This window comes from Artemia sp. Qi Xiang Cuo, chromosome 5 (genome assembly GCF_049724085.1).
Source record: "Artemia sp. Qi Xiang Cuo chromosome 5, ASM4972408v1, whole genome shotgun sequence".
Taxonomy (NCBI): domain Eukaryota; kingdom Metazoa; phylum Arthropoda; class Branchiopoda; order Anostraca; family Artemiidae; genus Artemia; species Artemia sp. Qi Xiang Cuo.
The window spans coordinates 83,790,549-83,816,091 of NC_142798.1; the positions used below are offsets into that span (position 1 = coordinate 83,790,549).

Below are 25,543 nucleotides of genomic sequence, written 5' to 3' on the forward strand. Positions count from 1 at the left end.
ATTATTTTCACGATTTAATGTGGCAACACTGACAAAATGTGTACTCTCCTAGAAATTTATAATTTTCAAACAACTAAAACAAATGTTTTAGAACATTATGTTTCTTAGGTATGAATAGGCCGAAGACGGGTTTAAGAGGCGAAAAATGTTTTCATTTTTATGTTCTGTGTACTTTAAGTACTTTAATAGGCTTCCATGATTTCAGGCAGCAGAGAGCAGCGTCTCCACCTGTTGATTTCCAGATGGCAGAAGTGGTGAAACCGACTCCAAAAGTGTATGGTGCTGGCACACCAGATTCAATACCCAGTGATTTGGATATGCTGTTTCCTGAACGACTACACCATAGAAATCCCACTGTAAGTAATTTTATTTGCTATTGACTTTTTTTATTTGGAATTACATGGTAATAAAAAAAATGCAACAGCTTTGAAAATCACAAGATTCAGGCCATCTACACCACCAGGTCATCTCAAGTTCTGATATTGTGCATGGTTACCTACCGCAAATGAAGATCATAATTTTTCTAATTAGCTTGTGTCACGGTCCACAAAAAAAATCTGGATAATTATTCAGTCTTTTTTATTGTTGTTAAATATTTATAAGAATTATAATTATTTTTGTAAGCTGTCTAATTTACGTCCAAAAACAATGGGAAACTTATAAAATTTTGATTTTTGGCAATTTATTATGAGAAGATGGGGTTAAAAACTTCTAGCACCACTTACAGTGTAGCGTCTGGCGGCTTCATTAAAATGTACAAGTTGAATATTTGATATGATTCATGTACAATGCAATAGAATTAAAGTTGAAGTTTCTCTATAAGTAATAATCAATCAGCATTTTTTTTTCAAGACTAATTTTGGTCAGAATTATTCATGTCAAAATATGGTCTCCGTCAAGTAGACCTAGGAAAGTCTTGGTAGGCTGAGTAGGCTTGTAAAATTTGTACTGATTGGTCTACGAGGGACAGAATTGTGCTTTATTAACTTTCCTGCATTTTAAGGGTCCGGAATAGACATCTAAGCAACAGTTTTTGATCAAAATAACCAGCAAAGTGCTAGATGTCGTTGAGGTCTTTCTTTTTTTTGCACTAGCACTAGTTTGTATTCGCCCACACTTTTGCTTTGATTGTCTTAACTAAATGAAACTGGAAGAAACTGAAGAAATGAAAATTAATTCCTGTAATGAGATGCGCCAGGATTTTGGCGCATCCTGGGGATCCACTGGCCCGAAAGAATTACTAACGTCGTCATACATGAAAGGACGGAACAACCGCTAATATTGTTGAATAAATCCTAAGTAGTTGATGGCGATATTGGGATCATGTGGTCCGTACGGGCGATGGCAGACTGTCTTATGATGCTTGGTGTTGTGTCCCCGCGCATTATAAGACGTGGACGACAGAGAACGACGGTGGCCTGATCCCTAGATGAAGAGGCTACTTTGGCGAGGACATCTTTGGAAGATCTGTGGTCTCAAGCTCTTATGAGGTCGTCGTGAAGAGGCACCGTTGTCGCCTTATGCGCCAGACGGCGTGGGAGGAATTAAGTCTAAGTAAGTAGTAAGATTAAGAGCAAAAATAAAGAATGAATTCGCTACCTTTATTTTGAGACTTTTTGACAGTACTGTCTTTTTAATGACCATTTCTGAATAAATTACGTCCTATCCAAAATTGTTCTGGAATTTTAATTTAAAGGGGTAATGCTACCCCGTATTCTCAATTTAAAATATCTGAGCTGCAATGTTCCTCTTTCCGTCCCATCACCGTCTCTACTACGATATGCAAACTTTTCGAGCTTCTTTTTCTTGATGAGTTAAGACAGAAATGTTACGTTCCCCCATATCAATTCGGTTTTCAGGCTAATCTTGGCTATTCTCATGCTTTTACATCAGTTTTTACTGCCGTCGCCGACGCTGAATCTACGGAAGAAAGTATGATCCTCGCCGGACATGACGTTAAACGTGCGTTCGATACCTTAATTCATTCGTCCATGCTTCTTCAAATGGCAAGGCGAGGCGTAAACCCATCAGTTGTCCCTGTTCTCAGGGATTTATATAGTAATCTAAGTGGGCGTTTAAAACTTCCATCCCGTTTTTCCCTGCAATCGGCTCTTCATCAATCCCAATATAATTGCATCAATCCTCGTGTGAGGCCAAACTCTTCGAATGCCTCGAATATGCTTGTGATTCCTCAGTACCCCATCCCCGTTGAGAAAGGGACTAGACAGGGAGCTATAACTTCCCCAACCCTGTTCAATAATAGTGTCCTGGATGCTCAGGCAAAGTGTTTTCCTTCATGCATTCCTGGGAGAATCGATATGTCTCTTATTTGTTATGCTGATTATTGGTGTGTAAGTACGGGTGTCGCCACTTATTGATGCAAAAATGGCGCAACAAGGCTGCTATGCCACTTACTCCAAGGGGAGAACCACTTGTCGGCCCAAATGTTAGTGGAATTCCCGCGCTTACTCCAACGGTTCACTTGCTGCCACCAATGTTCGTGGAGAATACCACCAGTGTTATACCGGTAGGCCACAACGCCACTGGCCTTGCAATACACGGGTGTCACCACTTATTGGAGGGGAAAGTCCCGGCCCCAAATTATAATGCTATGCCCGTTTCTACCACACCGGTTCTGCAAATATCGGGTTTGGTACTACCCGATTTACAGTATACCCTGTCCCAGGGTATGATAACGCGATCGAGTGGTCAACTGGCCACTTTCTGAAGCCAAGTGTACCCGCCTTGGGTTACGGCTAAAAAATCTCTAACTCTCTCCTTGGAGGTAACAAACCTCCCCGTCAATATAATAATGACGGTACCTCGTAGCTCTATTCCTAACCTGCCTGGGTTACGGAAACTAGTACACAGTTTGTAGAAAATACCTTACTTGTATTCTTCCAAAAGGTCACAATAGTACCACAACAATATATATATCCCCGAATGGGGTCAAAACGCAGACTAAAACAAAATAATATTTTTCACACAACTGTTCATAGGGGTGGACCTCCGCTTGGCCCAGCCAATCAGCTACATCCCTATTCAAACCCAATTCTACCTCTTAGATTTATCTTTCAATGACTCCCAAACCAGGAAGTACAAAAATAAAACTTAGTTCAAAGCTTACTTATTGCGTAACCTCTAACTTAATAACGAGAATTTAACCTGTCTTTTGAAATTATACTATAAGCAGATGTAATTAAGAAAAATAAAACAGGTCATTTATCTGAAAGGAAAAGAAACAGGAGTGGAACCCCAACACCTTCCCCCGTAAGATAGATGACCGCCCATGCGCTACCTTGGTCCACCCTTACAAACATAAACACTTAAATTCAACTTTACAAAATCCATTTCCCTTCTCTCTTCCACCAGTGTCTGTGTTAGTACTTTTACCGCTTGGCTCTGGATCGGTCGTCATCGAAACGTCTCTACTGTAGGACCACCATGGTCTAAATCGTATAGCATCCGCATTAGGTTTTGAAAGTCGAGTTGCCCAAGCTTCGTACAAAATAATGGTGCGTAGCACGATCAAAACCAAAAAAATTTCTCACTGTCATGATTTTATATTTGAGAGGAGCAGAGAATCAGTGTCTGGCACATACGATGATGCAAAAGATCGTGAAAGATTTGGCTACATTGGCCACTCAATTTCCATCTGTAGAAACAACCCCATTTCTCAATCACAAAGTAAATTGCCCCTTGGCATAATTTCAAATAATCTAAGGCCGAAAATGCAAAGGCCTGTGACAACGATAGGGGTACAGGGAAATGAAGCAAAATTTTGAGCGAACCATGAATCGCTTTTCTCTGGGCCTTATCCTCTAAAATAGTCGAATGAATAGTGCTCGGCGATGAGGGATGAAAATAATATTGAAGACTGGAAAGACAAGGCTCAGTAAAGGGATCACAACTTGTCCGCCAGTTGTGCATTGAGGAAAAGGGTTATCTTTCGCGACTTCCCGTAGGGGATCTTCCCCAAGGGATTCCTCCCCCTCATAAAGGAACAAACCCTCTTTTGAGTTCATCAGACCAATATCAGATTCCTTCCTAAATTTTTTCAATCCGACTCGACATTCCATATCTCCCAACTTTCCCCCAACCCGTTTTAGGTCATTCACCTTTATTTTGTAACCATCTTGTTTTATTTCCTACGGGTCTTTGACCTCTTTTTCCCCTTATTATCTATGTTATCAAGTCACAGCCTATCCAATATTTTGCTTTTATCCCTATTTTTTATATTCTCAAGGCAGAGCCCGTCCTACATTTTTTTTTCGCCACTGCAGACTGAATCTCCAAATTTTGTCTCTTCTTTGCATTCCTCTTTTCGTCTCTACTTTTCTCAATTCTGTCATTCGCGCAAAATAATAAATCATCGTTAAATCTGATTTGGACTCCAGTGTCCACCATCTTTGACTGCATTACTTTATTGTAGCTCCGTTTAATATTTCTTTTCTCTCTTTTAGTCTTCTTTATTCTTACTGCCGAAACAAATAGTTCGTTATCAAATGGGAATTGAACTCCGACATTTGGTTTTTCATATTCTACTAAAATTTCTCGAACTTTCCGAGGAAAAGCGCGTACGATAAATTTCGTCTCCTTATTCTCTGGTACAATCAGCGCCTCATTTTGGCATGTACTTGTTAAAGTCTCATATTCTTTAAAAGTGTTCTCAAGTTTTCTATTTTCTGCAAAGATATCTCCAGTCTCCTCCTAGTAAAACATCCACTGCTAACGTAGGTACTAAGCCTACTTTTATCGTTTTTCTCTGGACCGTACCGTCCTTTTTTGCAATTTCTATTCTTACCCAAGCAGACGGGCATGGGTGCTTATCTCCATAATAACACACTGTTGTAATATTATTTTTATGGTCCATTTCCGTCTTTTTAATTAGGTCCATTCGCACAAAAGTTTGCTCACTCCCTGAGTCAATTACCATTTCGGTCAATTTTCCGTTTAATTTTCCCTCTATTTTATGTGATTTCACGAACTCGTCAGTATTTCCTTGATTATGTGCTATAGCCCAATTCGTTCTATTATAGGTTACTTTCTCCTCTTTATTATGGCAATTTTTAGAAAAAGGCTCCGAGAAATCAATTTTTACCAGATTATCATCATTTAGAGTATCAAGCATTTCTTTTTTCCGATAGGGCGGCACAGCCTCCCAATTTGTTTTATGGGCCGGCCCACCCCCCCCCCTTAGTTAACGGAGTATTATATTTTTCCGTCGTTTTTTCAAAATTCTATATGTATAAATGTACATCTTCATTTTCTTTCATTGGTTGAAGGTTTACTGCCTGCACTATCTCTATTGTAGACGGTTTCTGAGGCTCTTGGGAATTTCTCCCTGCAATGATTTGCATTAGTTCTCTTCTATCCTCCCTATCTGCCTCTTCTTTTCGTTCTCTAGCTATTCTATCTTTCTCTCTTTCTCTCTTTCTTGTCTATCTTCCTCCTCCTTTTTTTCTCTGGCTACCTCTCTTTCTCTCATGAAATTTAATATTTGCTGTGTTGTATCTATTTGAGTGCTTTTTCGCGAGCTCCTGCTGGAACTCAATTCAACACTGCTCCTTCTACTCGGACTACTTTGATTTCGTCTTTCATTATTTTTTCTTAATCCATTTTCTGAATCTGTTCGTTCTATATGCGTATTGTCTCTTTCTTTATAGACTGCTTTAGCCTTTCCGTCCTCTTGTCTATTCTTTCTAATTTCATATTTCTCAGCCTGCATTTTTTTCTTATATTCTCGGAACTCCTCTCTAAGGCCTCCATATTAGCCTTTCTTTCTATTTTCCTACTTTTTCTATGGGCTTCACTCGCCCTTTTCGGTCTTGAGTTAATCTCATTTCTGTCCGATATAATTTCAAAATTCCGTCAACTGAAATTACCTCTTCAGTCTAAATGAAAATTCTTTTATGCATTTAACTTCCGGTCTCTCGCGAAAAATTGTTTTGACACTCAGCAATTTTAGCCTTATATTTTTGAATACTAATTAGTTGCGCTATATATTGATTCGTAAATTTTTCAATTATGATCTCACAAGGCACAGCCCATTATAGATCTTCATAATTATGTTAAATGATTCCGTATTTCTTTCTTTTCTCTTTATATGTAACCACAATAGGCTACTATCACTATGTAGGCTAACTCAACTAGTTTCTTCGAAAACGCCAAATTCTTTTACTATCAGTGCTGTTGATAGATCCTTTTGTTGCAGTCACCACTTATTGGGCGTGTAGGTACGGGTGTCGCCACTTATTGATGCAAAAATGGCGCAACAATGTTGCCATGCCACTTACTCGAAGGGGAGAACCCCTTGTCGGCCCAAATGTTAGTGGGATTCCCGCGCTTACTCCAACGGTTCACTTGCTTTCACCAATGTTCGTGGAGTTTAGCCACCAGTGTTATACCGGTAGGCCACAACGCCACTGGCGTGGTAATATACGGGTGTCACCACTTATTGAAGGGGAAAGCCCCGGCCCCAAATTATAATGCTATGCCCGTGTCTACCTCACCGGTTCTGCAAATATCGGGTTTGGTACTACCCGATTTACAGTATACCCTGTCCCAGGGTATGATAACGCGATCGAGTGGTCAACTGGCCACTTTCTAAAACCAAGTGTACCCGCCTTGGGTTACGGCTAGAAAATCTCTAATTCTCACCTTGGAGGTAACAAACCTCCCCGTCAATACAATAAACGACGGTACCTCGTAGCTCTATTCCTACCCTGCCTGGGTTACGGAAACTAGTACACAGTTTGTAGAAAATACCTTACTTGTATTCTTCCAAAAGGTCACAATAGTACCACAAAAATATATATATCCCCGAATGGGGTCAAAACGCAGACTAAAACAAAATAATATTTTTCACACAACTGTTCATATGGGTGGACCTCCGCTTGGCCCAGCCAATCAGCTACATCCTCATTCAAACCCGTTTCAACCTCTTAGATTTATCTTTCAATGACTCCCAAACCAGAAAGTACAAAAATAAAACTTGGTTCAAAGCTTACTTATTGCGACACCTCTAACTTAACAACGAGAATTTAACCTGTCTTTTGAAATTATACTATAAGCAAATGTAATAAAGAAAACGAAAACAGGTCATTCATCTGAAAGGAAAAAAAACAGGAGGGAACCCCAACACTGATGACATCTTGAATCTCAGCCATAAGATTCAGCGCATTGAGCAGAATTTCAAATTCCCCAAAGACGAATATTCACAAATCGGGAGGTATTCTAACCCTGAGGAAATTGAAGTTGTCCTTAGCAATTTGCGATATCACTCTAGTTCTCTACTAAATCTTGACGGTCTTCTCATCGAACCCGCAGACCATATTACATACCTGGGCCTTCCAATTGACACATCTATAGGCCACACACGTCGTTTGCTGATTTCTCACGTTGAGGGTAAAATTAGCATTTCTTACGCTGGAATCGTAAAAAGCAAACTACGTTTCAACCGTTACCTTCTAGCATCCTTTTACAACGCCACAGCCATTCAACATCTCCTTGACATTGCTCAATTCTGGAATTTTTTTTTCAAGTTACTGATAGAAAGCACCTACGATCAATCAAGGTTCAAGGTTTAATTTTAAAATATATGTACAAAATAGACATAAATAGAGGGTAAACGCCGGAGACACAAGGTCAAATGACAAAAACCCGATACATTAATCGGAATAAACCTGTTTGACTACAAAAAAATAAATAAGAGTTATTCCATGACTCACAAATACACGGGCACCCACCCCACAAACCCACCGACACCGGGCAAAGATCCACCGAAAATACCAAAAAAAAAACCAACGGGCGAATAAGGGTAACCGATGACCGGCATCTCACAGGGCAAAACACCCAACAAAACAATATTATCAAATGTTCCAGTTTTTCAATATATTATTAATTCTTAAAGTTATTTATAAGGATAGAATGAAGTTGAAGTTGCTTTTTTATATTTGGAAGAGATTTGCTGCAATCAATAAATGGTAGATGAAGTCACCATGAACCCGTGATTGAAAATAATGGGGAGAACCGTGATCTCTCTGTGCTTAATTTTAGATGCTGAATGTTCCATTTATGTCGGGTTTCATAAGAATGGGCATGTTGCACAGGGAAAAAATTATTCGAACGAAAGTACGTTGGTAGTTCCGACCGGTCATATTTTACCTTAAATAAAAAAGAATTGAGGGTGAATATCTGTGAAACAGGCAAAATATTAGTTAGAAGATATAGAATTTCAGTTTTACTCTTATTAGGATACGAAGACGGTGATGGTAAATATTTCTGTAAAATTAGAAGAGCCCGGTTTTGAAGAATTTGTATCGGTTTCACATGACATCTGAATTTTGCCAAATATATGAGAGGACAATACGTAAGATGGGAATGAACCAACGCAAAATAAATTAGTCGTAGGATTTCATATGGAAAAAAGGCTGAAACCTTCGCATTATACCAACCCCTTGAGCAACTTTAACCCGTAATCTATTACAATGTTCTGTATATGACAGATTTTCATCAATAATAATACCCAGATACCGGAACGAAGTTACCCTTTGAATTTGAATATTTGTAGCATGATCAAATATTGTTGGAATTCCTTGGGAATTCTGCCCAATTCTACTATAAATGATAAATTTGGTTTTTGATGTATTTAGTGACAAACGACTAGCTTTTAGCCATACAAGAAGTGGTGAAAATACGATTTGCAGCTTCTCATTGAAATCTTCTTCCGAATATCCAGTAAGTGATGATCCGGTATCATCAGCGAAAAGAACATTCAGACCAAGGTTTTCTGTCGCTGATGGAAGGTCATTTATGTATATTATAAAAAGCTGTGGTCCCAGGATTGAACCTTGCGGGACAGCAATATTTGACAACAGACATGGATTCGAAACTGTGTCGTTTATCATAGTCACTTGGGAGCGACGACTTAGGTAAGATGTGATAAAATCGTGCTCTGGTCCTCGTATCCAACCGAGGTTTAATTTATACAACAATATTTCATGGCTTAACGAATCGAAGGCCTTCTCAAGGTTCAAAAACATACTCGCCGGGATCCATTTTTTTTCCAGACACTCATGAATAAATTGTACCATAGTTAATATAGCATCCTGCGTACTATGCTGTTTTCTAAATCCATATTATGTTTTTGAAAAATAATCTTTTGAACAGAGAAAATTATACATTTCGATTATAAAAACATCGCTCCATTACTTTAGAAAAACCCGAAAGGATAGAAATGGGTCTATAATTTGAGCAATTAGTCCGGTCACCACTTTTATATAGCGGTAACACTTTCGCTTTTTTGAAAGAATCCGGAAAAGTTCCCGATCTAAATGACAGATTTATTAAATGACACATAATTTTATTAATGCTAGGTAAAATGGCTTCAACAATATTGGTTGACGACTCATCAATCCCCGGGGAATTTCCATTCTTTAAAAGCTTACCAACCTTAGCAAGCTCTTCCTCTGTTACCTGAGTTAAAAACATAGAATTCTCAGATGGACTTCCTAGGTACGTAGGATAATTACATTGCCCATGGGACATATTATGTTGGAGCTTATTAGCTATTGACTGCCCTATTGACACGAAATGAAAATTTATGTAATTTGCCATTTCTAGTTCGCTTTCAATTGTATTACCATGGGCATCCCGTATTTTTGATGGTGAAGAAGACGTCCGCGATCGATCTAAACTTGAGTTGATTAGTTCCCAAGTTTTCTTTGAGGACTTACTTACTTCATTAAAAGAATTGAAATAAAATTTCATTTTAGCATTGCGTATTATTTTTGAAAGTAGGTTTTTATAGTTTTTGAAGGTTCTTCTATTTTCTTCCCTTTCGAAAGATATAAAAGTTTTATAGAGATTGTTTTTATGTTTTATTGACGTCAAAAGGGCTGGTGATATCCTAGTTGGATGGGTTGATTATATTTCCGTATATTACTCTTGGACACGACTCATCAAGTACAGTATGAAATCTCTCTAAAAAATAATTCGTCGCAGAGTTTATTTCATCAGCATCAAATACAGGAGACCAATCAGTTAAATTCAGTTTATCCTTTAAACATACTAGATTTTTTTTATTAATAATCCGGGTTGCTGTTTCTGGTGATTTTATTTTATGAATCTGGTATCTCACATCAGAAATAAAAAGAAAATGATCAGAGAAATCCGTCAGAACAACCTGTGAAGACGTGGCTGGTGTTGTTGTCAATGAGAATTGAGAAAAAAATATGTTGTCAATGAGAGTTGCACTAGTCGATGCAACACGTGTTGGAATTGTACACGAAGGAATTAGGGAATTCGATGTCATTAATGTAATAAATTCTGTTGTATGGGTATTTTCTTTAAATTCCAGTAGATTTATATTAAAATCTCCCATAACCACAACATCCTTATCGTCCACAGATGCTAGTAAAGACTCCAGAGATTGCAAAAAAGCGGTATTGGGGCCGACGGGGGCTTATACACAACACAAACTTGATTTTTTTTAGTCCCAAGCCGACATTCAACAGCCAGTATTTCGCACACTTTTTCAACATTATATTTTTCCAGTTCTGGCAGTCGCTCAAACTGCGCTCCATCATTCAAAAATAATCCAAGGCCACCTTTTTCATAGACTAGTCGATTCTTATCAACGAATTTATATCCCGGGATTTTCACATTATAATGTGTCTTATCATTAATAAATGTTTCACAAATCCCCAAAATGTCAATTTGATTTGCTGGCAATAAATTTGTTAGTTCATCAATAGAACTCATGAGTCCTTGTTCATTCACAAACCCCATTCGCAATGAATTATCTTCAAGTCTGTTTATTTTATCAGGAGAAACGTACGATGACGGTTTTATTTTAGAAAAAGTGTTGTTTTCTCTTTGACCGAGTACATGAAAAGTTTCAGAAAGTAAAGATAGTTTAAGGGGTTTCCCCTCCAAAGCCACCAGTCTATCGGTCCCCCCCCCCCGCACCTGCAAACTTTAAAGTCAACTAAATAATATTCGAAAGATCCCACCCCGAGCCAGCAAGCCCGCGTGATAAGGAGCCCGTACCACTGCCGATTCATGAAAACCTACTATGCTTATCATCCTTCGAGAAGACCCAAGTTGAGAAGGTATAAGTAGAACAGAAATAACTGGGGTAGAAATAATCAAAATAAACTTGAACCGAGCTAGCCTAAATATAAATAACACATCAAAATAAAAAATCAACATTTCTCAAACACAAAAACAAAACAATTATCAATCTAGAGCGGGATTGATCTAATATCTATACACTAGTCGCCTTTAATATCTCTTATGCTTTTGCCCACTGTGACTCCGTATCCGATTTATACTCTAGCCAGAGCTTGGCCCCTTTTCGTTTCACTCGTGTGAGTTGTGCGGATCCATTTACACGCATGTCCTGACCCCTAGACAGTAACTCGTTTCTAATAGAGTTTAGTTTGGTTGGCGAGTCCGTGCAAATCTAGACCCCAATTTCATTCAGCTTCGATATTGAACAGAAGATTGATAGAATATCTTCTTCTGTTGACACTGTTACAAAAACTGGAGAGGTGATCGGCTTACGGGTAGACACATTTGACTTCTGAGGCACTCGGTAGCACTATGATATTTGGACTTTATCCGTGATTTCCATTTTTGATGTCAGTAACGTAGACACATTCGTGAGAACTGTCTGTTGGTTTTTCTCTTTCGGTAATCCGAAGATGATTAAGGTGAGTTTTCGGTCTTTTACTTCGATTTCCAACAGTTTCGTTTCGATTGTATCACACTTTGACTTTTGCTCCTCAAGCTGGCTTTCTAGACTAGCAATCTTCGCATCACGAGACTTCGATTTATTTTTCAAAGTCTGAACCTCATCCGAAATCGAGGACAGTGTAACAGCAAACTCTTTTTGTTGGTTAATTATGAGATCCAGTTTCTTTCCCAATCCCTTCATTCCATCATCAAACATTTTCTGGCTGACTGACAACACATTTCTCTAGCTATAAAATCCGCTCTCAGGTGAGATTTATGTTTTCACTTAGAACTTCATCAAATACAGACTTACTGGCAAGTATCCAAGCAGTATCCAAATGACAGAGACTGGTCTAAGACCGGCATAACTAGTCAATTAAGTTCACTCGTTTGAATGATAGATCGATATGTCTCTAATTGAACGATTCTGATGTCACAGATACAACAATTCACCAATACACAGTAGTTGTCAAGCTTGTTGGTTACGCAAGCTAAGCTGTTGAGATTTTAAGCATATGTTTTATCCGACTGAATTCAAAATTATTTAGCTGTTACATCTATAAACTCTAATTCAATACTGATTTGCTTCTTCAGATTCTTCAGATTTGCTAAATATCTTTTACATTTGCCCCCTTGGACAAGAAACCGTAAAATTATTCATTTGTATAAGCTAGCTGACCCTAATATTAGCATTAATGAATCTCTATCCCGTTTTAAAAGTAAGTTTAACCATCCATGCTCACCAATTTGTTCACAATAGTTTGTTTGTATTAATGTAATGTATGGAATGAATTTTTTTTCTCTTATCTTTTTGTTACTTTAGTAATTACTCCGTCTATGTACCTTTTTTTGACGGGCAATAAATGAATAATAATAACAATAATAACACTAGTATTAATAAATCTCTCTCCCGTTTTAAAAGAAACTTTCGTTAGCATCATTATTCGTATTAATGTAATGAAGAGTTTTTTTCGTCATGTATTTGAATTTTCAATGTGTGTTTGTGTCCTTCTTTTTCTTCTTTTTTTTTATTTTTTTTTCTTTTTGTTTTCTTTAGTGATTACTCCGTCTGTTGTACATTTTTTTGACGGTCAATAAATGAATAATAATAATAATAATAAAGTACCGAGGATACTAAAATAAAAACGTTTCCCCGCCTGGAGCCATCTTATATCTATTCATATCAGAAAACTGCAATTTTCCAAGATTTCTCTTTTGGTTTCGGTTTCAAGATATTAAAATTCTTAGTAGTAGTAGTAGTAATAATAATGATTTATTATAAGCTACTATATAAAAAAAAAGACCAAAAAAAAGTGAAGATAAGAAATTGGAGGGTCAAACGGTATATCGCATTGCCTGCTTCTGAATTATTAACCTTTACTTCTTTTATTCATCTTCTAGCGACGGCAGAATTCGGAGTCATCAAATGGTCTGCTTTCATCGCCAGATGATCATTCAAGTTTACCAAGTGAAGATGTATCTTCTGTTAATAGTGTTGAAGTAAATGGTAATGCTAGTTCTAGAAAACAAAATCGAAAATCAAATATTGGCAGAAAATCAAGAAGCTGGTATTCAACAATGTCAAATCGTTGGGTCTCTTTATTTGGGGTGAGTTTGCATGACCTGTTCTGGTTGTGAGATGTACTCAGGCCTTTGTAGGAATTCCAGTTAATGATACTTTTAGGAAGAAATTGTAGAAATAAAAGTGAGGGTCAATCACTTATCGTATAGTACATTCTTTAAGACTTAATCAAACTTATATATCAAGCCAGTGAAAGTGAATGGAGAAAGTCTTGCAATATAATGGCATAAACTACTTTAGAGACTTAAAATGCTTAACAATAATTTCTTAATTCTTAATCTGATCTGAGCTATGGGCTAGGAATTTATTCATATACTTTATGCATAAATATTACCATTTATTTGAATCTAGACAAATTTACAGTTTTCACACTTTTTCCAGCTTTAGAGAAGTAGGAGACATTGGCTTCAACTTGTTTCTGCTATTGTTCAACATCAAGTTGTGGTATTTAATAATGCCGCCGTAAAACCAATTGTAACCATGTTACAGAATGGTGGCACTCGTGTCCAGAATGCGATCGCGTCGGAGATATGATTAGCCATTGTAAATATAATGAAAGTATGGCTTTTTTGGCGCTGAATTTTGTTTGGTAATCTTTGAGCTACCAAAGGTGGTTCCTTTTGGTGCTGAGTAGGTGTTTTTATCCTAATCTTGGTCGTTCCCTCCTATAAAATAATTAAGCTTCTGGACTTGCGACCTGGGGATGAAGGAGTTGAAAATCAAGTATTTTGTAGTAGGCATCAAGACATGGCTAATTGTAGAAAAAGCCAAAACAGATAGTCCGAGTAATTGAGAGGCAAAAATGTATGTCCAGTGGCCTTTCCTCTAGTGATCATGGACTGTTAGGTTCAGTACTAATGAAAACCAAGTCCAGATGAAAGTAGCTGTTGAGATATAGGGTATCATATTATAAGATCTGTAAATAATTGTAACACTATGTGAAAATAAGAAGTATGGTATATTTCATTTAAAAACCTAGAACAATAACCCAAACAAAGCCAACTATGTTAGTTTACTCTAGAAATGAAACGAAATAAGATATTTTAGAATACTTCAGCAACTGTTAAAATGTTCCGGGTAATTTGGGAATTAGAAGTTACTTTAATGAACGCACTGAGAAATATTGAGCCTCAGGTACATCAATGTGCTTGTACCTTTCAAATGTGAGGATGTGTTTTTATCTTTTTAAATACAGAACCATAGTAGACTGCAGTCATGTATGTAGTATGTATGTGTACATGTATGTATGTAGTATGTATGTATGTAGTATGTGTGTATGTATTTAGTATGTTTGTGTGTATTTATTATGTATGTAGTATGTGTGTATTTAGTATGTATGTAATATGTATGTATGTAGTATGTATGTATGTAGTCATGTATGGCGAGTAATTTTGATAAAAATCCGGGATTTTTGATTCCAGGAAGATTAGATTTCAAACTATGTGAATTTTTTTTAATCTTGTCCATTTACTACCGAAGGGTGCCTATTAACACGTTTTTATCAATTCAACGACTTATTTGTCTCAAAATTGTTTGTCACATAAGTTTTTGAAATTTAGTGAGTCCTTTTTTGATTACTTCCGAATGTTCAATTACTTCCAAATTTTATCATTACTTCCAAACTTCAAAGGGGGCTCATTTGATTGGAAATTGAGAGTTCTAGTGCCCTTTTTAAGAGTCAAAAGTGATCGGAGGGCAACTAGCCTCCCCCCCCCCCTCACGCTCTTCTTTTCCCAAATGCATCCAATAAAAATTTTGAGATACCCATTTTGCAAAAAAATCAAATATTATATAACAAAAACTCCGGTGTCAACACAACCCTCCAGGGCTCGGGGGCAGGCGTTGTAAGGTATGCCCTGGGAGCATATATGGTTCTTATAGAAGGAATGCTCGTATAAACTTGATTGGAAATTGAAAGTTCTAGCGCACTTTTTAAGAGTCAAAAGAGATCGGACGGTAACCATCCCCCCCATCCCCCCCCCTCTAACGCCCTTTGTTTCGCAAATGCATCTGATAAACATTTTGAGATAGCCATTTTCTTAAAAATAGTTCAAAGATCGTATAACAAGAACTCCTGTGTTGACACAACCCCAAGGGACCGGGGGCAGGCGTTGTAAGTTATTTTCTGGGGGTATATATGGTTCTTATGGAAGGGATGCTCGTATATACTTCAAAAAGGGCTCATTTGATTGGAAATTGAAAGTTCTAGTTCACGTTTTAAGAATCAAAAGAAGTTAAAGGGCAGCTAGCCCCCCCCCTTCAAGCTCTTTTTTTCTCAAACCCATCCGATAAGAACTTTGAGATAGCCATTTTTTTAAATAGTTCAAAGATCATATAACAAAAATCCCGGATCGACACAACTTCCCAGGGTCCGAGGGCAGGCGAAAAACGTTATGCTCTGGGGGAATATATGGCTATTATGAAATGGATGCTCGTACAAACTTGAGAGAGGGCTCATAGGATGAAATTTAAAGTTCAAGTTCGGTTTTTGAGAGTCAAAAGAGATTGGAGGGCAGCTAGCCTCCCCCACCCACGCCCCTTTCCCCCCAAATGCATCCGATAAAGATTTGAGATAACCATTCTGTTAAAAATAGATCAAACCTCCGATAACATAAACTCAAGTGTCAAACCCCCCCCCCCAGTGCCCGGGGGAAGGCGTTTTAAGTTATGCCCTGAGGGCATGTATGGTTCTTATGAAAGGAATGCCCGTATAAACTTCAGAGAGGGCTCATTTGATTAGAAATTGAAAGTTCGAGTTTACTTTTTAAGATTCAAAAGACATCCGAGGGCAACTTGCCCCCCCCCCCAGGCCTTTTTTTAAACCCATCCGATAAAAATTTTGAGATAGCCATTTTGTTAAAAATAGTTCAAAAGTCAGATAACAAAAACTCAGGTGTCGAAACAACCCCCCAGGGCACTAGAGCAGACGGTGTAAGTTATGCCCTGTGGGCATATATGGTTCTTATAAACTGGATGTTCGTTTTTTTTTCAAACCATGCGATGAAAATTTTGAGATAGCCAATTGTTAAAAATAGTTCAAAGGTCGGATAAGTAAAACTTCTGTGTCGATACAACCCTCCAGGGCTGGGGGCAGGCGTTCTAAGTTATGCCCTGAGGGCAACCATGGTTCTTATGAAAGGGATGCTCGTATAAACTTCATAGAGAGCTCATTTGATTGTTATTGAAAGTTCTACTTCACTTTTTAAGAGTCAAGAGATAGGAGGGTAACCTCCCCCCACGCCCTTTTTTCCCCAACCCATTTGCTACAAATTTTAAGATAGCTATTTTTTAAATATAGTTGAAAAATTAGATAACAAAATCTCCGGTGTCGACACAACCTCCCAGGGCCCGTGGGTAGACGTTGTGAGTGTTGTCCTGGGGGCGTATATGGTTCTTGTGAAAGGGATGCTCGTATAAACTTCAGAGAGGGTTCATTTGATAGGAAACTGAAAGTTCTAGTTCACTTTTTAAGAGTCAAAAGATATCCGAGGGCATAGCCTCCCTCCCCCCGAACACACCCTTTTTACCTCCAAACCCATCCGATAAAAATTTTGAGATAACCATTTCGTTAAAAATAGTTCAAAGGTCAGATAAGAAAAACTCGCAACCCCCACAGTTAGCGACGCAACCCCCAGGGCTCGGGGCAGATGTTGTAAGTAATGTTCTGGCAGTATACATGGTTCTTATGGAAGGGATGCTCGTAAAAACTTCGGAGAGGGTTCATTTGATTAGAAATCGAAAGTTCTCGTTCACTTTTAAGAGTCAAAAGAGATCGGAGGACAACTTGACCCCCCCCCCTCCACGCCCTATTTTCCTCAAACCTATCCAATAAGAACTTCGAGAGAGCTATTTTTTCAAAATGGTTCAAAGATCATATAACGAAAAATCTGGGGTCGACACAATCCTTCAAGTCCCTGGGTAGGCGTTGAAAGTTATGCCTGGGGGCAAATATAGCTGTTATGGAAGTGATGGTCTTATAAACTTCAGAGAGGGCTCATTTGATTGGTAATTGAAAGTTCTAGCTCAGTTTTTAAGAGTCAACAGAGATCAGATTTCAAATACCCCCCCCCCCACGCCTCATTTCCCTTAAATACATCCGATAAAAATTTTGAGATAGCCAGTTTGCTGAAAATAGTTCAAAGGTCAGATAAAAAAAAACTCCGGTGTTGACCCAACCCCCCAAGACCCGGGGGCAGGCGTTGTAATTTATGCCTGGAGGCATATATAGCTGTTTTGGAAGGGATGGTCGTATAAATTTCAGAAAGGGCTCATTTGAATGGAAATTGAAAATTCTGGTTCAGTTTTAAGATTCAAAAGAGATCAGAGGCCAACTATCCCCCCACACGCCCCTTTTCCCCAAAATGCATCCGATAAAAAAACTGAAATAGCCATTTTTGTTAAAAATAGTTCAAAGGTCAGATAAAAAAAATCCAGTGACGACATAACCCCCCAGGGCCCGTGGGGTAGACGTTGCAAGTTATGCCCTGGGGGCATATATGGTTCCTATGGAAGGGATGCTCGTGTAAACTTCAGAAAAGGCTCATTTGATTGAAAATTAAGAGTTCTAGCTCACTTTTTCAGAGTCAAAAGAAATTGGAGGTCCCCTTGCCCCCCCCCCCCCTGCCCTTTTTTCCCAATCCACCCGATGAAAATTTTGAGATAGCCATTTTTTTAAAATAGTTCAAAGGTCAGATAACAAAAGCTCCGGTGTCGACACAATCCCCCAGGGCCTGGAGGCAGGCATTGTAGGTTATTTCCTGGGCTCATATATGGTTCTTATGAAAGGGATGCTCGTAGAAACTTCAGAGACGGTTCATTTGATTAGAAATTAAAAGTTCTAGTTCAATTTCTCAGAGTAAAAAGAGATCGGAGGGCAACTAGTCCCTCCCCCTCCACGTCTTTTTCTTCCCAAAACCCATCTGGTAAAATTTTTGAGGTGACTATTTTGTTAAAAATATTTCAAACATCAGATATTCAAACTCCATGGTCGACACAACCCACCAGGACGCGGGGACAGGCGTTGTAAGTTATGCCCCTGGAGTATATATGGTTCTTATAGAAGGGATAGTTGTATAAACTTCAAAGAGGGCTCATTTGATTGAAAATGGAAAGTTCTAGTTCACTTTGAAAGAGTCAATAAAGATCGAAGGGCAATTAGCCCCCCCCGCACCCTTTTTTCCGCAAATCCATCCGATAAATTTTTGAGATAGCCATTTTGTTAAAATAAAATCAAATATCATATAACAAAAACTCTGGTGTCGACACAACCTCCAAGGGCCCGGGGGCAGGCGTTATAAGTTATGCCCTGTGGGCATATACGGTTCTTATGCAAGGAATGGTCGTATAAACTTCAGAGAGGGCTCATTTGATTACAAGTTGAAAGTTCTAGCTCACTTTTTAAGAGCCAAAAGAGATCGGAGGGTAATCCCCCCACGCCCTTTTTTCCCAAATGCATCCGATAAGAATTTTGGGATGGCTATTTTATTTTAAATAATTCAAAGATCGTATAACAAAAACTCCGGTGTCGACACAACCCCCAAGGGCCCGAGGGCAGGCTTTGTAAGTTATACTCTGGGGGCAGATATGGTTCTTATGGAAGGGATGCTCTTGCGAACTTCAGAGAGGGCTCATTTGATTGGAAATAAAAAGTTATAGTTCACGTTTTTAAGAGTCAAAAGAGGTCGGAGGTTAACTACCCCCCCCCCTCCACGCTCTTTTTCTCTCAAACCCATCCGATAAGAACTTTGAGATAGCCATTTTTTTTTTAAATAGTTCAAAGATCATATAACGAAAATCCCGGGTTGACGTAACCCCCAGGGTCCGAGGGCAGGCGTTCAAAGTTATGCCCCGGGGAAATATAAGGTTCTTATGGAAGGGATGCACGTACAAACTTCAGAGAGGGCTCATTTGATGAAATTGAAAGTTCTAGTTCAGTTTTTGAGAGCTAAAAGAGATTGGATGGCAACTAGCCCCCCCCCACGTCCCTTTTTCCCCAAATGTATCTGATAAATATTTTGAGAGAGTCATTTTGTTAAAAATAGTTCTAAAGTCAGATAACAAAAACTCAGGTGTCGAAACAACCCGCCAGGGCACGGGGGAAGGCGTTGTAAGTTATGCCCTTTGGGCATATATGGTTTTTATGAAAGGGATGCTCGTATAAATTTCAGAGAGGGCTGATTTGATTAGAAATTGAAAGTTAGAGTTTACTTTTTAAGAGTCAAAAGAGATCCGAGGGCAACTAGCCCCCCACGCCTTTTTTTTCAAACCCATCCGATGAAAATTTTGAAATAGCCATTTTGTTAAAAATAGTTCAAAAATCAGATAACAAAAACTCAGGTGTCGAAACAACCCCAGGGCCCGGGGGCAGGCGTTCTGAGTTATGCCCTGAGGGCATGCGTAGTTCTCATGAAAGGGATGCTCGTATAAACTTCATAGAGAACTCATTTGATTGTTATTGAAAGTTCTGGTTTACTTTTAAGAGTCAAGAGATCGAAGGGCAACTAGCCCCCCCCCCACGCCCTTTTTCCCCACACCCATCCGTCACAAATTTTAAGATAGTCTTTTTTTAAAATATAGTTAAAAAATTAGATAAAAAAAATTCCGGTGTTGACACCCCCCCCCTGGGGAGGTAGGCGTTGTGAGTGTTGTCCTGGGGGCGTATATGGGTCTTAGGAAAGGCATGCTCGTATAAATTTCAGAGAGGGCTCATTTGATCGGAAATTAAAAATTCTAGTTCACTTTTTAAGAGTCAAAAGATCTCTGAAGGCAACTAGCCCCCCCCCCCACACCCTTTTCCCCCAAACCCATTCCAAAAAATTTTTGAGATAACTATTTCGTTAGAAATAGTTTAAACGTCAGATAAGAAAAACTCCTGTGTCGATGCAACCCCCAGGGCCCGGGGCAGGCGTTGTAAGTAATGCTCCGGGGGTATATATGGCTCTTATGGAAGGGATTCTTCTATAAACTTCAGAGAGGGCTCATTTGATTAGAAATTAAAAGTTCTTGCTCACTTTTTCGAGTCAAAACAGATCGGAGGGCATTTAGCCCCCACTTCCACGCCCTATTTTCCTTAAACCCATCCAATAAGAGCTTTGAGAGAGCCATTTTTTCAAAATGGTTCAAAGATCATATAACGAAAACTCCATGGTCGGCATAATCCTTCAGGGTCCGGGGTAGGCGTTGTAAGTTATGCTTGGGGGCATATATAGCTGTTATGGAAGGGATGCTCGTATAAATTTCGAAAATAACAAAATGAAAAATAAAATAAAAAAAGGTGAAAAAACGAGGATTTTGTCAGAGAGGACTCATTTGATTGGAAATTAAAAGTTGTAGTTAACTTTCTCAGAGTCAAAAGAGATCGGAGGGCAACTAGCCGTTCCCCCCCCCCTCCACGCCTATTTCTTCCCCAAACCCATCCGATAAAATTTTGAGGTGACATTTTGTTAAAAATGGTTCAAATTCAGATATTAAAACTCCAATGGTCGACACAACCCCCCCCCCCCCCCTGGCCAGGGGACAGGCGTTGTAAGTTATGCCTTGGGGTTTAACAGATAGTAAAAACTCCGAGGTTGACATAAACCCATTTTTTTTTACTTTGACATTGTTACTTTGATACCGTTTTGATACTTTGATGAACATTTGATTTTAACAAAAAAAATTGGATTTTGAAATAAGGAACTTTTAAAAACTTGAAACTTTTTGCAATAAGAAACGAACAAAAATTCGATTGTAAAGAACGATGTTGCCACAATGTATTATTTTTTTTCCCTCCATACCCGGGCACTTCGTATCGAAGGAGTTGTTGTAGAAACTTCGAAAAGGGCTCATTCGATTGGAAATTGAAGTGGCTAGTACCCTTTTTATTAATCGGATGTGATTGTAGGGCAACTAGCCCCCCCCCACGCCCATCATTCCCCCAAACACATCCGTTCTAGTGCCCTTTTTAATAGTCGAAAGTGATTGGAGGGCAAATAGCCCCCCTCCCCCCACGTCCATTATTCCCCCAAACACCTCCAATAAAAATTTTGAGATAGCCATTTTGTTCAGCGTAGTTGATTTCCAGATGGAAAATATGTTTTTGAGAAGGACAGTCCCCCACAACCCTCAGAGCAAGGGTTTTAAGTTATGCCCTGTGGGCATATAAAGTTTTTATTGGTGTTGTCGTAGAAACTTCTAAACGGGCTCATTCGATTGGAAATTCAAAGGGCTAGTGCCCTTTTTAATAGTCGAAAGTGATTGGAGGGCAACTAGCCCCCCCCCTCAACGCCCATCATTCCCTGAAACACATCCCATAAAAATTTTGAGATAGCCATTTTGTTCAGCGTACTTGATTTCCAGATAGAAAATATGTTTTTGTGGAGGACACTCCCCCACAACCCTCAGGGTAAGTGTTTTAAGTAATGCCCTGGGGGCATATAAGGTTTTTATAGAAGGCGTTATCGTAGAAACTTCAAAAAAGGCTTATTCGATTGGAAATTCAAAGGGTTATTGCCCTTATTATTAGTCGAAAGTGATTGGACGGCAACTAGCCCCCCCCCACGCCAATCCCGCCCCCAAACACATCGAATAAGTTTTTTTAGATAGCTATTTTGTTCAGCGTAGTTGATTTCCAGATAGAAAATATATTTTTGAGGTGGACACTCCCCCACAACCCTCAGGGCAAGGATTATAAGTTATGCCCTGGGGGCATATAAGGTTTTTATTGAAATCTTAGTCGTAAAAACTTGAAAAAGGGCTCATTCGATTTGAAATTCAAAGGGATAGCACCGTTTTTGGTAGTCGAAAGTGATGTGAGGGCAAGTAACCCCCCTCTCACGCCCACCTACTCCCAAAACACATCCAATCAACATTTTTAGATAGCCATTATATTCAACATAGTTGAAAGTTTTGGAAACTAGATCTTTAAGGATGACAACCCCCCCCCCACATCCCTCAGGGCAAGGGCTGTAAGTTAAGCCCTGGGGGCATATAAAGTTTTTATTGAAAGCATTGTCGTAGAAACTTCAAAAGGGTTCATTCAATTGGAAATTAAAATGGCTAGTACCTTATTTAATAGTTGAAAGTGATTGGATAGCGACTACCGCCCCTCTCATGCCCACCATTTTCCAAAACACATCCAATCAAAATTTTGAGATATCCATTCTGTTCAACGTAGTTAAACGTTCTGGAAATTAGTTCTTTTAGGATGATAACCCCCTCAGAGCCCTCAATGCAAGGGTTGTAAGTTATGCCCTGGGGGCATATAAGGTTTATATAGAAAGTTTTGGCATAAATCATAGGCAGTGCGATCGCGCTGCCTATACGTAAAGAACGGGGACACTCGAGAACGAGACAAGAAACGGGGACTAAAAAAGAGGAGGACACTCCCCCACAACCCTCAGGGCAAGGGTTGTAAGTTATGCCCTGGGGGCATATAAGAACGATGTTGGCACCATGTATTATTTATATTTTTTTCCCTTTACAGCAAGAGGACTTCTCATCAAAAAAGTTGTTACAGAGACTTCGATCAGGGCTCATTCAATTAGACATTAGGATCGCCGGTGCCCATTTTAGTAGTCAGAACGGATTTGAGGGCGAAATACACCCCTTCCTAGCCCACCATTTCCCGAAACACATCCAATCAAAATTTTGAGATAGCCATTTTGTTCAGCGTAGTTGATTTCCAGATAGAAATTATGTTTTTGAGGAGGACAGTCCCTCTCAGGGCAAGGGCTGTAAATTATGCCCAGGGGGCATATAAGGTTTTTATGGAACGAGTTGTCGTAGAAACTTCAAACATAGATCATTTGCTTATAAAAATTGAAATGGCTAGTGCTCTTTTTAATAGACGAAAGTGATTGGAAAATAACTAACACCCCTTCCACGCCCACCATTTCCCCAAACACATCCAATAAAGATTTTGAGATAGCCATTTTATTCCACGCTGTTCAAAGTTCAGGAAACTATACCTTTGAGCAGGACACTCCCCCCACAGTCTTCAGGGCAAGGGTTATAAGTTATGCCCTGGGGGCATAGAAGGTTTTTAATGAAGTCTTTGTCGTAGAAGCTTGAAAAAGGGCTCATATGATTGGAAATTCAAAGGGCTAGTGCCTTTTTCAATAGTCAAAAGTGATTTGAGGGCAACTAACCCCCTCTCACGCCCATCTTTTCTCCAAACACATCCAATCAATATTTTAGATAGCCTTTTTATTCAACGTAGTTGAAAGTTTTGGAAATTAGGTCTTTAAGGAAGACATCCCCGCCCCCAACAGTCCTCAGGGCAAGGGTGGTAAGTTATGCCCTGTGGGCGTGTAAGGTTTTTATAGAAAGCGTAGAAACTTCAAAGGACCCATGCAATTGGAAATTGAAAGGGATAGTGCATTTTGTAATCGTCGAAAGAGATTGGAGAGTGACTAATGCCCCTCTCACGCCCACCATTTTCCCAAACTCATCCAATCAAAATTTTGAGATATCCATTTTGTTCAAAGTAGTTGAAAGTTCTGGAAATCAGGTCTTTTAGGATGATAACCTCCTCAGAGCCCTCAGTACAAGGGTTGTAAGTTATCCCCTGGGGGCATATAAAGTTTATATAGAAAGTTGTTATAGAAATTTCAAAAAGGCCTCATTTGATTGGAAGTTGAAATTGCCCTTTTAATCGTCGAAACTGAGCGGAGAGTAATTAACCCCCCTCTTACGCCCACAAATTTTCCAAAAACATTCAATCAAAGTTTAGAGATAGCGATTTTGTTCAACGCAGTTGAAAGTTCTGGAAATTATGTATTTAAGGATGACAAACCCCCCAGAGCCCCAAGAGCAAAGGTCTTAAGTTCTGCCCTGGGGGCGTATAAGGTTTTTATAGATAGTGCTGTCGTAAACCTTCAAAAGGGGCTCATTCAATTCGAAATTGAGATGGCTAGTGACCTTTTTAAGAGTCGACATGAATTAGAGAGCAACTAATTCCTCACTCGCGCCCATCATTCCCCCGAACTAATTCAACCAAAATTCTCAGAAAGCTAACTTGTTCAACGCAGTAGAAGGCTAAGTAAATTAGGCCTGTGAGGATGACACCCCCCAAGCCCTCGGGGCAAGGGTTCTGCCCTGGGTGTTATGCCCTGGGTGCATATAAGATTGTTATTTAAAGTTTTGTCGTAGAATCTTCAAAAGGGCTCCTTTGATTGGAAATTGAAAGGGCTAGGACCATTTTTAATCGTTGAAAGTGATTGGAGAGCCACTACCGCCCCTCTCACCCCCACCATTTCCCAAAACACATCCAATCAAAATTTTGAGATAGCCATTTTGTTTAACGTAGTTGAAAGTTCTGGAAATTCAGTCTTAGAGGATGACAACCACTCTAACAGACCTGAGGGTAAGGGTTGTAATTTATGCCCTAGGGCATATAAGGTGTTTATAGAAAGCGTTGTCGTTTCCAAAAGGGCTCATTCGATTGGAAATCGAAAGGCCTAGTGCCCTTTTTAATAGTCGAAAGTGATTGGAAGGCTTGACATTTTTATAGTAAAGATCGAAGTGGGTATAATGTATTATTTTTTGTTGTTGTTGTTGTTTAGATCAGGGCACTTCGTATCGAAGGAGTTGTCGTGGGAACTTTGAAAAGGGCTGATTCAATTGAAAATAGAAAGAGCTGATGCCCTTTTTAATAGTCGAAAGTGATTGGAGGGCAACTAATCCCCCTTCCACTACCACCCTCCCACGCTCACCCTACCATTTGCCCATGATATTTAAAAACGAAATGTTGCCTTAAGATTAAATCAAAATGCACTGTGTAAAATTATTTGATTTATTAAAGTTATAAAAGTAAAAACGTTTATATTAAGTTTTGTTAAAGATGAGTGTCTATGCTAAATATTTTAAAAAATTACAAATTAATTTGATTGTCTGTAGTGTAGAGTTGTTTGCCGTTATAAATATGTAAAAATGTTTGCCGAATAAAATAAAATGGAATTAAAGTTGTTTTGTGAAAGGGATTAAACAAACTGTTTTTCTTTTCACCAAGTGAAGCCCCCTGTTCCCCTGGTACTATTATTAATAGAATATTCATATTTCAGGTATTTATAAAAATTTCCATCATGTTCGCTGTAAACTGGATTTATGCTTTTGTCTGTATTGGATCCGTTTTTGTGGTGTGGGTATACATTGGTCAAGCCAATCCCGGTGTAAACCCGGGCGTTTCTGCAGATTTCAAGATTTTTACTTGGCTAAGGCAATGTTTTGAACATGTCATTTGGT

General features: G+C 38.9%; 1 protein-coding gene across 2 annotated transcripts in view; it reads left to right on the forward strand.

Moving 5' to 3' along the window:
- The window catches only part of LOC148952640 (solute carrier family 12 member 8), a 213,786-nt gene that overhangs the window by 168,580 nt on the left and 19,663 nt on the right, over positions 1 to 25,543 (forward strand). For both annotated transcript variants that reach the window (XM_089089999.1, XM_089090000.1), the window contains exons 9-11: positions 206 to 356; positions 13,141 to 13,347; positions 25,363 to 25,541. In XM_089089999.1, coding sequence (XP_088946125.1) covers positions 206 to 356; positions 13,141 to 13,347; positions 25,363 to 25,541 — 537 coding nt within the window. The remainder of the gene's footprint in view (positions 1 to 205; positions 357 to 13,140; positions 13,348 to 25,362; positions 25,542 to 25,543) is intronic.